The 16,151-nt window shown below is 44.5% G+C and overlaps 1 protein-coding gene across 1 annotated transcript in view; it reads left to right on the top strand.

Annotated features, from left to right (window-relative positions):
* The window catches only part of VSTM4 (V-set and transmembrane domain containing 4), an 86,290-nt gene that overhangs the window by 20,435 nt on the left and 49,704 nt on the right, over nt 1-16,151 (top strand). The window contains exons 3-4 of the mRNA XM_003801674.3: nt 1,212-1,280; nt 12,306-12,413. Of these exons, the coding sequence (XP_003801722.2) occupies nt 1,212-1,280; nt 12,306-12,413 (177 nt within the window). The remainder of the gene's footprint in view (nt 1-1,211; nt 1,281-12,305; nt 12,414-16,151) is intronic.

Genomic DNA, 16,151 nt, shown 5'->3' with positions numbered 1-16,151 from the left:
CATAGTCTACAATTAAAAGATAGAACAAATGAAATTAATTACTCAGTTGGGGTTTGTGCAGTAGGTTGAATACAGATGAAAAGAAAATTAGTGACTTGAAAGACAGGTTAATAGGAAATGTCCAATGCAAGATCTAGAGAGGAAAAGGATGGAAAATTCTTTACTGAAATTGTGAAAATAATACAAAGGTTTGTGTAGGGGGAGTAAATAGAATTAAATTTCTAGGCCATCTTTGCCAAATTCCTTTCCTTTCATTGATTCAATTTCCATTTCAACTACCTTTTTCTTTTTTAATTTTTTTAAATTCAGGTCCTGGTTCTCTTGTCTAGAGCTCTTCATTGTGGTAGCCAGTGACCATATGTGACTATTTAAATTTAAATTGATTCAAATAAAATAAAATAAAAATTTAGTTCCCCAGTCACCCTGGCTACTGAGGCCAGTGGCTACTGTATTGGACACTGCAGATTTAGAGCATTTCTGTTGTCTCAGAGTTGTAAGTGGACTACAATCTCATTCCCTGATATTTTACATTTTTTGTGAGTTTAATTTTTAGATTTTTACCTATGATGATGTTACCTCTATGCATAGAACATATTCACAGTTCCAGAGCCTTTAGTGTAATTTCAAGATTTTATGCAGCATGACTCAGTTCTCTTTCTCTGCATATTGAGATCAGAGAAAGTAAATTGACAATCAACCATTAGTGGAAAGAAGAGAAAATTGTCTCAAAATAAGATGCCTGTGGCTCTGTGGGCCTGTCTTGCATGGAGAATGGTGCTCAAATCTGTGACACTGAATTATCAGATGACTCTGATCTCGTCTATTTAGGAATACTCAGTCACTAAAATGGCAAAATAAATAAATAATGGTTCAGTTCTTGGACTTCCCATTGGAGAATTCTTTATTTTAAAAGTATATGGGGTAAATGGGACTTTCATTAAACTAAGTCCAGCTTTGCCATTTACTGGCTTTTAAACATGGATAACATACTTCACCTTTTCTGAACTCCAGATTTTCCTGTGGTTGGGGGGAGATCATTGCACCTCTTCCTAACATGTGACTTACAGTAATTAAATGTAGTTTTACAAATGTGGAAATCACTTTATAAATTTAAGTGCCTTATGTACCATCCAGCATTATTTGTGGGGGGACAGGTGGGCCGGGACTGTATGCTACTGTTCTTCATTCTTTTGTTTCTTTTTGTCTTGCAGTGATTTCTCTCAAGGCTTCTGAAGATTCGTCTTTTGAGAAAAAGAAGACGACTTGGGCATTTTTTGAAGGTAAAGCTTGCATCCTCATTTTTAGACAGTAGGAGGGGAACAGAATAGGAAGAAGGGACTCTAACTTCTTAGTTTTGACATAACATCAAGTTCTTTTCTCAGACAAAAACCTCGTCAAGAGTCAGATGGTATCAACCCACAGATTTTAAAAGAGCGGAAACTAAAGCACCAATATGCGTAATTTTTGTTTGCTTGTTTAGTTTTGCTCTAGAGTTCCTGATACGACATTAGGGAAGGATCTTCAAGTGACAGAACAATGATAAGTACATCTATTGTGACTACATTTTATTTCAAGTTTCTTAAGGAGTTTGAGGATTGAAAACCTTAAGGAAGTAAGTTTCAACCCATGTTAGAATCAGTTGGGAATCTTTAAAAACACTGATGCCTTTCCACATCTCTAGAGATTCTGATTCAGTTGGAACTTGTTAGAAGCTCCTGCCACCAGGCAGAGGACTGCAGCCTTAGAACAGTGGCTCCCAAAGTGTGGTCCTAGGCCAGCAGGATCCATATCACCTTGGTACAAGTGCACACTTTGGATCCCACCCCAGCTTACAGGATCAGAAACTTGAGGGCTGATGTCCAACAATCGGGGTTTGCATAAGACCTCCAGGTGATTCTGATATACATTCAGAGTAAGGGTTCTCAACGGGGAGGGACTTTGCCCCTCCAGGGGACATTTTTGGTTGCCACAACTGTTGGGGGTGCTCCTGGCATCTAGTGGATAGGGGCCAGGTGTGATGCAAAATGTCCTGCAGTGCACAGGATGGTCCCTACAGCAAGGAATGAATTCTGGATCCAGATGCCAAGAGTGGAGAGGGTGAAAAACCCTGCCTTGGAGTAAGGAAATTTCAGAGAGATTAACATAAAATGAGTGAGGATTATGAACCATAAGCAATGAAGGAATGCACTCTGTGAGTTCTCAGGCTGACCCTTTGACTCTGGAAGGATTATGTCTTGTGAAGGCGTGGTATTGAGTGATGAAGAAGGATCTGGCCAAAGTATCTAGGGAGGGCCTCAGGCTTCACCATCACCCTGTGCTGACCCAGTGAGTGGTCTGGCAGAAGGAGGACCAGCCTCAGAGGGAGGACACTGGCATCAAGCTCACCTCTTCCAAAAACTAGTTATAAAGCAGTGGGTTGAAGCACTTTCTGTCTTAGATAAATCTAACTTTTAATTGTGAACAGAAGCTGCAAACCATAAGCTATCACCCACGTAGACTGCTAGGACTATTTACTTTTTCTACTCATATATTTAGTTTCTCAGATTGCAGTTTGCTTTAAGAATAGGGTGACCAGACGTCCCGCTTTTGGCAGGACAGTCCTGCTTTTTAACAATTTGTGCCACGTCCTGTGGCGTTTTTAAAAAGTCCCAATTTTTGGAAAGAATGCATGAACGGGCAGAGAACAGGAAGGGAATATACGGGTTTTGGCTGCCATGTGGCTATTTCACCAGGATATGAGTTTTATATTATTTTTGTTAATTTTATGTTAAACTGTAATAATAACAAATAATTGTTGAGAAGTGATTATCGAGAACTACTTATCAAAGTTTGCATTGTTGTCAGGCCCTACTCTGCCCCGTCCCCTGCCCTGTCCCCTGCCCTGCCCCCCCCATGTTGTCCCGCTTTACAAATGTTAAAATCTAGTCACCCTATTCAAGAATGATTCTTTGTATTCCATGACTTCTCTTTGGCACCTTTTTGAACTCTTTTATTCTTGGTTTAATGGTTGCCTAGCAAAATAAGCCCTCTCCCCCCCCCCCCGAATGCCTACCTGTTGGCAAAGAGACGAAACCTTACTTGTCATTGAGTGAAGGTTTATCCCTCTCTCTGATGTTTGGTAATATTGAGGCAACCCTCATGGGAGCCACCCTGTGACCAGGCACTGTGATGGGACTGAGTCATGAAGATGACCTGGGTGTCCCTAAAAGTAGATCATGGGGATGTGACAGCCAAAGCTCTATGTATCATCAGAGGCATAAGAATCTCCAGCTCCTAAGGTTCTGATTAATACATTAGGAAGGGATCAAAGATTTTACACTCAGGGACAGGGGTGAAGGTCTGAGGATCCTATTTTGAAAATACTATTTTATAAAAAATGGGACTTTATGTATTTGGAAGGACTGTGGCCTCTAGCCCCAAAACACCCTGCGGCACGATCAGCATCTCTGAAGCACCTCGTGTAATTGATGGTATTTTATAATTCATGTACAGTGGTAGAACGTCAGGGTGTCTCCCAACCTGTCTCTTTACATAAAAACCAAAGCCTGACATGCACTGTCTTCTCAGCAGAGAGAATCAGGTCGCTTCACAAAGCAGAACTGGTCTTCTCATTCTGTATAATGCTTGCCTCACAGCAGCTGTTTCCAAAGCAGTCTTTCCCTATGATTTTGGTAGCAGCAGCAGCAGCAATGTCCATGAGTTTTGCTTTTTTAACCCAGCCACAACTTTGGCAAAGTTGCAGGTACAGTTGAAACTCCCCAGCGAATGATCGCAGGCCTTTTGCCCTTTTGTTCCTGGATGGGGGAACTACATACAGTAGGGGATGTGGACCAATGTCCTGTCCTCCTGGGGCTCAGCTCGACCTGGCCGTGAGCCCATTACACAAAAGCGGCATTGATTGTCAGGCCTTTGAGAAATGCTAGAGTGAGTTACAATCCCTCAGGGCTATCTCATTCAGGTATTTCGCCCCAAGCAAGATGGTACATATGATGGGCTAAATTAAAAAACAGCAGCAGTACGTGGAGTTTTATTGCCAGAAAACTGCCATCTCCTAGGCTTTTGCATTTGCCCTGGAAGAGTACAGAGGGCACGGGGTGGGGGGTGGTGGTTGTAGATTCCCTTGATTATGTTGAGGAATGCTGGGGGTCACTCTGTCTCAAAGCAGTGCTGAATATCCCTGCCGGAATCTGGGTTGCCAGGCAACAGGTGCTGTCTACCCTGGCTCAGTTGTGCTGTCTGTGAGGGCGGGAGCTGGCCCAGGACATTGAGCACCCCTGTCCTGGCCTCCCTGCTGCACGGGCAGCCGCTCCAGCCTGCCAGCTCCACCATCTGCCTCAGGGAGGCCTAGGCATTATTGGTATGGCTGCTTGCAGTTGAGCGCAAAAATGGCATCCTTTGGAAAGACTTCAAATGAATCCAAGCAGTATAATACGATTTCTAGAATTATTGTGAGTGTGTAGAAATATATGGTATTTTAAAAACTAACTCCAGATTCAGTTAAGTGCCGATGTTTTCTTAAATTTGGGTCCGAAGATTTGGCTTCAGCCTTCTGGCAAGCATTCAGGCTTCAGCCTTCTGGCGAGTGTTGTTTGGCCTGGTGTGAGTTTTAAAACCTTAGAGCCAACATTTACAGTTAGAGAGATTTTTACATATAATGTTAAAGGACAAGTGGGGCTGGCAGTCCCCTGGAGTTGAGGCACCAGCTGACCTGGGGAAAGGTGACCCAGGCTTCAGTGGCAAGGAGTTTAACCTTTGTTTGCAGAGAACTCCCAGGGGGGTGGTTTCTGTGCTTTGAGTAGACACAGCAGGGTGGCTGTCCCCATGCAGCCAAAGGAATGCTTGGAACAGAAGGAAAAATCCCAGAACTCTGGGGGTAAAGTTGCAGCCCCACCAGGGAAACTTGAATATTCTGTCTAGGCTTTTCTCCTCCTGCAAGGTGATGCTTTAAAGTTTCAAGAACACAACAGAGAGTGGCCATGACTGTTCCTAGGGGGATGGAGACTCCCATGTAGGTGGGAGGAGCCTGCTGGCCAGTGTCAGCCTGGAGGCCTGTGTGCTTGGCAGGGTTGCTGAGCCTTCCAGGCTGGCCAGATGTTTTGTGATTCTGTAGCCACAGCTGTCTGTGCAGAGTACCCTGTGTGCCATGCCAAGGAGGCTGCAATCTGAAATCATAACTCAGGCCTCCTGAGGCCCCTCATCTCCCGCCAGGGCGGTGGGTCCTAGATGCCTATAGCATGCTGCCAGGGATGCTTGGGGAGAATTGCCCAGCTCAGTACTCACTTGGAAATCAAGGCAGTTCAGGTGGTGAGCTGAGCTCCTGGATGAGACTGCTCTGCTCCAGTGGCACAGAAACTTTGTAAGATGATTTTCCTCTCCCTTCCAGGAATGAGACTGAAGCCAAATTTTCCTGCCTTTGGTCTAGAGGGCCCCATCTGCAAACCCTTTGAAGCAGATGTTGTATGCTCTTGCTCTGTCTGCCACGTCCTGTTTGGCAACAAGGCCATGCTGTTTACCTTCCTCTCATGCTGATAAAGTGCTCTGTAATCTTGTTCTGGGGTAGTTTGCTCACCGGTGCACGGTGCACGCGTCTGGGGCTGGCCTTATGTTGGCTGTTTTCTGGCCAGTCCTGCATCCTAATTTCCTGTCCTGAGTCCTGGTCTGTGACTTCTGCTCTGGCCCCCAGTTGGTTATGAAGTGTCTTGTCCAGAATCCAAGATTCCCATTGCTGAGTTTCACATAGTTTAGGTGGAGGCCTGAGCCCCTGTCCTAACTCTGACCACTCATGGAGCTCTCTACCTTGTTAATGGAGTATACAAAGCTCACGTGTTAGAGACACAGGTATCCACAGAGAAAGCCGCTTTAGTTTTAGATACGAGAGTTTTCTCTATTCCCCCCTTAGCTGCTCACACCCCATCTGCTCCCTGAGCTCTCTAACCTGGCTCTGCCCCACCAGCCCACTGACATGGTTTTCCTTCAGGACTGTCCCAGGAGCAGGTGTTTCCTAGCAGTGGATACTACTAAGGAAGGGATCCTTACAATGCTTTACTCTTGGCTTCTGAAATTTTTGCTGCAGACCTCCTCTGCTTCCGTGAATAGTTCTGAATTCCTTTTCAGAAGACTCTGCCCCCCCTCCTACCTTCCTGCTCTCCTTCCTGAAATACTAGTGCAGGTGATCACCTGCAACCTTGTCCTACAGCTCTTTCTACTTATTTCAATGTTAGCCCAGCTTTATAAGTCACCAGAAGCAGACACCTACTCAGACTAGCTTAGGAAGAGATGTTGAACTCCTGAACACAGGAGGATCTTGTGTATTCTCAGGGCTCGAGCTGTACTGGGCCTCGCTGAGGGGCCCAGACCAGGCAGAAAAGAATTGAAAGGAACCCACATGTCTGGTTCCATCCTAGCATTCCTTCTCTCTCGTTGACCTTCAGCCTGACCTGCTTCTCCAGTCCTGCTATGGGAGAGATCACCCACCACCCCAGCAGCTTGCTTCTTTCAGCTTAAGCACTTAACTAACTGCTTCTTCCGTCCCAAGGGCTTTACAAAGGTGCATTTATGTTAACTCAGCAATTCCACTCTGGGATCTTAATCTTAAAAACATACTGTGAGAGATGCATTAAGGTATAAGTCTATGAATGCTCATCATGGAGTTATTTATTACGGGGAATGGGTAGAAACACTTTGAGTAGCCAATAGTAAGAGATTGTTAAATCACTGATGGTATATTAATATGAAAAACTTCTATCATATTTTTAAAAATGACTCCATTCTTTCTGAAAAGAACTTATTGAAAAAAAGAGATAAATAAAAAGCAACATGTGTAACTGCCTTATTGAAATTTAGAAATAGGCTCGGCACCCATAGCTCAGTGGTTAGGGCACCAGCCACATGCACTGAAGCTGGCAGGATCAAACCCGGCCAGGGCCTGCTAAACCACAATGACAACAATAACAACAACAAAAAAATAGCCGGGCGTTGTGGCAGGTACCTGTAGTCCCAGCTAATGGGAGGCTGAGGCAAGAGAATTGCTTAAGCCCAAGAGTTTGAGGTTGCAGTTAGCTATAATGCCACAACACTCTAGTAAGGGCAACATAGTGAGACTCAGTCTCAAAAACAAAAAACTTGCAATTTAGAAATATATGTCTGAAAATCATGAAGAACACCAGAATGTTAATAGTAGTTATCTTACCTCAGGGTGATGGAATGGCCCATGACTCTTTCCTCTATACATTTTTTTTTTTTGCAGTTTTTGGCTGGGGCTGAATTTAAACACACCACCTCCGGCATATGGAGCCTGCGCCCTACTCCTTTGAGCCACAGGTGGCGCCCTACTCCTTTGAGCCAGCCACAGGTGCTGCCCCCTCTCTATACATTTTTTTTAAATTAAATGATAGCTGTATACATTAATGCAAACATGGGGTACAGTGTAGTGTTTTCATATACAATTTGAAATACTTTCATCAAGCTGGTTAACATAGACTTCATGTCATTTGCTTAGTCATTGTGTCAAAACATTTATACTCTAGTTCTAGAAAAGTTCACTTGTACCCTTGTTAGATAGACCATATAGGTGATCTTTCCAGTCACCCTCCCACCACCCTGCCACCCTTCTCCCCTCCCCTTCCCCACCCCTTCCTCATATTTTTAGGTTAGAATTAAGTTGTAACTTTCATTTGAGAGCTATAAATTAGTTTCATAAAAGGGCTGTGTACATTGGATACTTTTTCTTCCACTCCTGTGCTACTTTGCTAAGAAGAACATTTTCCAGTTCCATCCATGTAAACATGAAGGAGGTAAAGTCTCCATTTTTCTTTAGGGCTGCATAGTATTCCATGGTTTGTGTTGCTTTAAATACAACCCAGAGCAGAACTCCAGTCTCTGGGAAGCCTCTCCCAGCCTGCTCAGTGCCCAGTATGAGACACATGTGCCTATTGTTGCCATTACCATGTTGTTCTCTGATTTCTTTGTTTTTTCTTTTTTAAAAAATTTCAGATTAATATGAGAGTACAAATGATTAGGTTGCAATGTTTGCATCTGTTGGGTAAAGTCCCTGTTGTAGTTGTGCCCTTCACCCAGAAGGTGTGCCATGTTCACCTTACATTGTGCCCATTCGTGGGAGCACACAAATCCCCTTCCCTCTACTCCTCTACCCCGTCTTCTGTCCCCTCTCTGCAACTTTAAATTAAATTGAGGTTTTCTCTTGTGTGGGCATGTATTCCATAGTCTACAGGCTTCATATTAGTATTGAGTACACTTGACACTTGCTTTTCCATTCTTGTGATACTTTACTAAGAAGGATGTGTTTCAGCTCCATCCAGGTTAATGCAAAACTGTAAATTCCCTATGTTTTTATGGCTGTATAGTATTCCACGGTAGACCTATACCACAGTATGTTAATCCATTCCTGGGTTGATGGCCAGTTACATTGCTTCCACATCTTGGCAATTATAAATTGAGCTATGATAAAAAATCTAGTGAAAATCATTCCTTATCATAAAATGATTTTTTTTTCCTTCTGGGTTGGTGCTTAGTAATGGGATTGCAGGATCAAATGGAAGGTGTATTTTGAGTTCCTTGAGGATTCTCCATACTCCCTTCCAAAAAGGCTGTATTAGTTTGCAGTCTCACCAGCACTGTAATAGTGTTCCCTTCTGTCCACATCCACGCCAGCATCTGCAGCTTTGGGACTTTGTGATGTGGGCCATTCTCACTGGGGTTAGGTGATATCTTGGGGTGGTTTTGACTTGCATTTCTCTGATGATTTGGGGTGATAAGCAGTTTTTCATATGTTTGTTGGCCATTTATCTGTCCCAGGTTCTTCTTTTCCTGTCTCTTGCCCAGTAATAGATGGGATTGTCTGTTCTAATGTCTTGGAGAGAAAATCTTTGTATGTTTGTCTTTATTTCCTGTACTTAGGAAGAGTACTGACCATGGCTGACAATATCTGTTGGCTAAAGACATTTAATTTCCAATCTAATTTTTCTGCCATCTCCATACTCTATAGCTCTTATTTATTTGGGAAGGGAAAGAAGTTGGTGGATTCTTGGTAATTATCCTACAGTTTAAAAGGATAAATATGAACTCACCTGATGCTTTTGTTATCTATTTTAGGTTACATAAAATAAAATGTTTTTGTTCATTTTTGTTGATAATTTGTTTGAGTGTGATAATTCTTCAGGTAATCTCCAGGATAAAGCCCAGGCTTCCTCTTGCTTGTCTCACAGTAAAAAATAGTTTCTCTCCTCCCTCTTTTTTCATTGCTTCTGCTGCAAACCAGGCAATTGTTTGTTGGTTTTTTTTTTCATATTGGATTACAAAATGCATCTTCTCATTTAGCCTGTCCTCAATGTCAGAAGATGATGGTCTTCCTCTCTTTCTTGAATTTTTATTCCTCACATTGCTCACAAGCTGAGTGATGAGATTTCTCCTGTAAGAAATGTGCCTGCACTTTCTCTCCACCCTCCTTCTAATCTATTGAGTAAAGGATGTTCACAACCACAACTTCCATCAGCCAGAAGAATGATGTTTTCCACCATCTGTAGGGTAGGACCTCCTTGCAAACCTGTACCATCCATAGGACTGATCAGCTCTGTCCACTCTTCCCATAAACTTTGTGTATTCTAAAATAATTGTCAGTTTTCAAATCTTCGTATAGCCAGTGATCAACTATGTTTGATCATTGGGTCAAAGAATATAATCAGCATTGTCACTAACCCCTTGTCATGGAATGAGGGGCATAAAAAATGTGTTGGACAACTTCCAACATCAGAGGACAACAGGAAAATTGTTATGTCAGGTGAGGTGATTGACATAGGGATCAGAAAGGGTTCAGTCAGCAGAGAAACGTGTTTGCTAAGCTCATACATGTGTTAGGTTCAAACATCTGTAGCACTTTTGCTTCCTAGAAGGTTAAGATAATGACTTTGGCTTCCCGTTTCACTTTCTGCGGTTTTGCCATTTTATGGATCAGGTCACTGATACAATTCATCACTGGGGGTGGCGCCTGTGGCTCAAAGGAGTAGGGCGCTGGCCCCATATGCCAGAGGTGGTGGGTTCAAACCCAGCCCTGGCCAAAAAAACTGCAAAAAAAAAGAAAAGAAAAAAGAAAGAAATGTATGCATATGAACATGGTTTAACTGTTAAGATTTAAAGGCTTTTTATTTGGAAATTATTGTAGATTAACATCCATTTCTAAGAAATTCTACAGAGAAGTGGCCCAATTTCTTGTATCCTTTGCCCAATTTCTATCAATGTTAGAATTTTTCAAAAATGTAGAAGATCACAACCAGGATAGGATAGTGATGCCGTTGTTTTTGCAAAACATCTCTGTCACTACAAGGGGCCCTTATAGTCAAATTAATTTTCCTACCACCCCCAGCCCCTCTTGAACCGCTGGCAACCACCAATCTGTTCTCTATTTCTATGCTTTTGTCATTTTGAGAATGTTACATAAATAAAATCACACAGTAGGAAACTTTGCAAATTCTCCCCCTCCTTTAGTCACTCAGGAGAATTCTCTGGAGAGTCATCCAGGTTGCTGTGTGTGTCTATAGTTTGTTCTTTTTATTGCTGAGTGTGCCACAGGGTGGACATGCCACACTTTGTTTCATTGATCACCCACTCAAGGACATCTGGGTTATTTCCTGTTTGGGCCTATCACGAATAAAACTGCTATTGTAACACACAACCGAGTTCTTTGCCTGATACATGAGAGAAAGCCAATACGTTGAGATAGCAGGGGTAGCAGCAAAGAAAGAATTCGATATCAAAACGTGCCAAGCAAAGAGATGAGATGCATTATTCAAATTCGTCTCCCTGAGAATTTGAGGGCCAGAGGTTTTAAAGACAATTTGGCAGACAAAGGATTAGGGAATTGGATCTGCTAATAGGCTGGGGATGAACTCCTAGGATTGGGAAGGAGAAATTGTCTTCTTGACTGAGACAGTTACTCGTGGGGTGGGGGGGGTCACAGGACCTATTGAGTCAGTTCTACCATGCGGCCACTGGTGAGCTTAGTAATCAGTCAGTCCCTCTGAATGCAGAGTCTGAAAAATATTTCAAAGACCAATCTTAGGTTTTACAATGGTGATGTTACCTATGGAAGCAATTAGGGAATAATTGCTCTCATAAGTATAAATCTTAGGACAGACAGGAGTACATAACCCCTAAGCAGTAAGCAATTATAGGAAGGCAAGGGAGGAAATAATGGCTAGTTGACTTGTAACTCTGCCTGTTCTGTAGAGATCAGGCTTCTACCACAGTTCTTGCCACTTTTTAATATAAGTGGTTTCACTATCAAAATACATGCACAGGTTCTTGCGAGAGAACTTAAGTTTCTCATTTTTCTGGGACAAGTGCCCCACAGAGCAATTGCGGGGTTGAATGATAGTTACGGGATTATCTTTTAAGAAACTTTAAAACTATTTTCCAAAGTGTCTATACCATTTTCCATCCCACCTCCATCTCTGAGTGACACTGTTTATGCACATACTTGCCAGCATTTGATGTTGATTTTTTTTTATTTTAGCTGTTGTGACAGGTGTATAGGATATTTTATTATGGTTTCATTTTGAGTTTCTGTAATGGCTATGGAAATTGAAGATTGTCTCTGGTGCTTATTTTCTGTCTGTATATTCTTTTTGGTGAAATACCTGTGTATGTTTTGCCCATTTTTCTGATAAGATTGTTTATTCTTTACTATTGAGTGTTGGGAGTTTTTGTATTCTTGATAACAGTCTTTTGTTGGATATATGATTTACAAATATTTTCTCCAGGTCTATAGCTTGGTTTTTCATCCTCTTCATATGGTTTATGTAGCCAAAGTTTTAAATTTCAATGAGATCAAATTTATCAAGTTTTACTTACATGGATGGTGCTTTGGGGGTCAAGTCTAAGAACTCTTGGCCTCATCTTAGATCCTGGGTATTTTCTTCTGTATTTTCTATGAGTTTTTCAGTTTACAGTTTTACATTTAGGTTTGTGGTTCTTTTGGAGTCAATTTTTGTGTAATATGTGACATTTGATTTTATTTTTTGCCAGTGAAAGCTTAACTGCTTTAGCACCATTGACTGCCATTGAACTGCTTCTGCACTTTTGTCAAAAATCAACTGGACATACTTGTGTGGGTCTTTTTCTGGGCTCCCTGTTCTGTTATGTTGATCTGTGTTTACCCCTCCACCACCACACACTACCCTGATCACAGTAGTAATGGGATTTCAAAAGTTGCATTTTTTGACTGTTTTTGTGCCAATGCATTCCTCCATCTAGCCCCTGCCAGGCTGAGCCCACGTGCCTTTGCCTTTCAGATCTCTACGTGTATGCGGTCCTTGTGTGCTGTGTCGGGATCCTCAGCATTTTGCTCTTCATGCTGGCCATCATCTGGCAGTCTGTGTTTAGCAAGAGGAAGTCTAGAGGTAAGAAAACAGATAAGGTCATGTCTAGAATGAGAGCATAACCTGACCACAGGCAGGTGGGAGGTGCTGGGCAAAGTATTACCTTGGAGGAAAAGTACATCATGAGTCAGGGATTCTTTACCTGTGCCTGCTGAGCAAAATGAGCCAGAAGACGTGTTTTCTTAGACTCTGCTCAAATACACTGTGGCCACAGTTGACAGAAGCCCTTCCTGGGGCTCTTCTCATGATGCTATGCTATCAAATGAGCCTGGGGTTGAATTATGGCTTTGGAACAAGTTCCTAAACTGTTCTGAATTTATGAAATGGGATCGACACCCCATGTTCTGGTGAGTGTTCACCTGGCAGGAGGTAGAACTTGGACAATCCCCTCTCCCTTCTTCCTAGGTCCAGTCTGAGTGTCCCCTTCCATCTCCTTCCTTTAAGTGCCCCTGTTTCCTTGGACTCTATTTTTTTCAGCCCTTTCTTGCCTCATGCAGTCTTTCTCAGGGATGGTAGTTCTCATGACTGTCAGTAACCTCCCTGTGAACGCAGTCTGCTTTCTCCCGAGTCCCCACCTCTCAGCAAGCCTCAATTTCACAAGTGTAGATCTCCTGCAGTCAGTTTCCTCCAAGACGCCCTCCTTAAATCCTTCCTTCAGAATCTCCGAAACAGCTGGGGACAGGGTCACTCCCAGAGATGATGGGATAAGAGCTGAGTCTAGAATTGGACCGACACCAGTCCCACAGTGCCCCCTCGTGTGCTGCAGATAATGTGCCCCCTCTGCCTCTCTTTTCTTGTCTGAGACACAGGGAAATAGTAGCACACCAGCCTGAGGGGTGTTGTGATGTCTAAGTTCCCAGCAGAAAGATGTTCAAAATCTTTAAGATATTCTAGCTCCCAGTAAACGTCCTACATGGATGTTGACATGTGGTTATAATTATATGTTGTCATCACCACTATCAGCCCAAGGTCATGGAGTTTGAAGTGTTAGATGTGGTTGTCATGGCTTGAGGGGCCACTCCAGAGGGGACTTGGGCAGCATTTCAGGAGGACGTTCTTCCCAGAACGTGGGCACAGCTAGGGGACCAGGGAGGGAGGACGCATGTCAGGGATGAGCACTGGCAGGAAGCTGTTTCCAGCTTAGACCTCAAGGGACGAGGAGGAGGAGGGGTTCTTGAGAGCTGTAGGTTTGGGAGGTTGTGGCCAGCAGGGCTTTTAGAAGGGAGAGTTGGTAGGGAGGGAGCCAGGATTGTGCATTCCTCAGCTTCTCTCCTCCCCACTCAGGTCTCCCATCAGAAATCAGGGGGCAGGAGAGCACAGAGGTGCAGGGGCCAGCCTCTGGGGACCCAAGTAGGGTGGGCAGGGGTCTAGAGGGGCAGCAGAGAACTCCCTCATGCTTGGCAACACACGATGTGGCCCGTGCAGCCTGAGTCTCTCCTCTCTGGAGCACAGGCCCTTCCTAGCAGACTCTTTATGTATGCCTGTGCTGTCTGCAAAGCCAGCTCCAGAACCTTCCCCTGACGGCTCATTGCATGTGTGCATTGGTATGGGCCTCCCTTTAGGACAGCGTGTAAGGCAGGGACCACACATGTGATCCATTCTCCCTGGAATTTGGCTCATGACAGATGCTCAGCACATGGTGGACAAATGCGTTTGTTTTGCAGCTGCTTTCCTCTGAACTGTTGGAGTGTGGAAGCCACATAGGCAGCTTCCAAGCTGGGTGGGCTCTGACAGCACCTCCGCCAGGGCTCAGAGCATGACAGAGTCTGCCTTGAGCTGTAGGTCCCGCCAGGCCCTGGGCAGGGCCAGGGAAGTAAAGCAAAGCCAAGAAGGGCAGACTGGGGCACACAGGAGTACCTGGCACCCTCCTTCAGCCCCCACAGGAGCCCCTAGGGAATGGGGATACTTCAGTCCCCACTGGGGGCTGAAGGGGCCCAGATGGCCTCGTCGTGCATGTGCCCAGGGTTGAAAGCCCCCCCCCCACCCCCCAGCTGTCCAAAGCTCTGTCTGAGCACCTGCTGTGTGCCAGGCCCTGTTCCTGGCTCTTCTGTGTTCTCTTGAGCTCCTGGACCACAGCCTGGATGGCTCCCTCTCACAGAGAACACAACTGAGGAAGTCCTGAAACCAGGCAAAGGTAGAGGTGAGGTTCAAGCCCCAGCCTCCTCCCAAGCGTCCCAGGGTTCTGTTCAGGAAAATTGGAGCCATCTGGGCCCTGACTTTGCCAAAGGACTTTTCCTTCAGCCCTCCATGGTGATGGCTGCCAAGGTGCTTTCCAAACAGCTCTACTCAGAGCCTATAGCTTCCAGAGGGCCTAGGCCTTGGTCTGGCACAATTTTGATCAGCAGGCTCAGTGGCCATGCTGTAGCCTTGGAGGGTAAGTGCTGCCCTGCATGGCCCTAGGTACTTCCCAGCTGCACTGTGGGGTGGAGGACGGAGGACTGTGCATGGTAGGCCTTGGGCGTGCTCCTCTGCCCACCCCCTAGCAACTGGGCTCAGGAACATTACAGCAGTTCCCCCAAACCTTCAGGAGCAGAGTGTCCACCTGGGAACCTGTCCAAATGCAGATTCTTATCCAGTACATCTGGGCAGTCCTGCAAGCATGCACTTTCATCCAGCTCTGGTATGAGGCCACTCTTGGAGCAGTAAGGCCAGCTCTTTTGACCTATATCCCACCCAGTACCCAGCTTTTAAAACAAATATTTTGAAATGATTTCACTACTGCTACCTATACCACCCAAATAAATGTAATGCTCTACAGTTAAAGGAGAAATAAAAGGAAAGTAATTTATAATACAGGAAGACAAATTTTAGTATTGTACTTCTTTTGAACAGGGGTGAATTTCAGAGAATTTCAGAGAAAATAATAATCCTCATATGACACTTGAAACAAAGGCAAAATGAGCACAGGTATACTAGGTTGGACAATTAAGTTCACAAACTTGTTCTGGAAAAAGTGCGGCATACCTCACTGTTGAATATCACTATCGTTGCCTTCTGGGTATTCCCCTTGGGATGCTATGCACTGACACCAGTGTGTAGTCCACCTTTCAAAGCTATTTTGGAACTCTTTTTCTGGCCATCAGAGCTGTCCTTGTATGAGATCTGACAACTAAGTTCGCAAACTTATTCTAGAAAAACATACTTCATTGCTGAATATCACTATGGTCACCAGATGGCCAAGGGGAGTACTTCAAAGGTGACTGTATGTACAAGAAGACTCAATAGGCATGGGACAGGGACAAAGCACAGACTTGCATAGATGGGCCATAACCTCTAGGAGTTGCACTGCACATCTCTCAGACAGATGAGACAGGAGGGCTGGTGACACCTCTTTCTCTCCCTGTGGTCTTACCGGAAGGGTAGCCAGATCTCCCTACTTGGTGGCTGCAGGCTCCATGGGCACACCTAAACTGGACACCAGCATGGTGTCACTCTCCCAATTAAAGTTGCGAGGGTAGCCAAGACCCAGGGCAGGGGAATAAAGGCAAGGAATTCATGCTCATCTTTAAGCCATCACTCAGAGAAGACCATGTTCTTACCTTTTCCCATTGCCAGACCCAATGGGAAGCAAAGGAGGCCCCTAGTTTGGGGAGGAGTAGGGGACACACACTCATCATTTTAGGTGTCTGGGGCATAATCATGGTCACTGAGGGGCCTGAGAACTGGTGGTGCTGAGCTGTTACCCTGGCAACCAGCTAGTTCCTGAGGAACTAGGCAGGGATGGGAGGGAGTTGGGAAATAGGTAGTGATTCCAAAGTA

Source organism: Otolemur garnettii, unplaced genomic scaffold (assembly GCF_000181295.1).
Source record: "Otolemur garnettii isolate 467f Iridium unplaced genomic scaffold, OtoGar3 scaffold00217, whole genome shotgun sequence".
In the NCBI taxonomy this organism is placed as follows: domain Eukaryota; kingdom Metazoa; phylum Chordata; class Mammalia; order Primates; family Galagidae; genus Otolemur; species Otolemur garnettii.
This window is presented reverse-complemented; position numbering and strand designations above follow the sequence as displayed.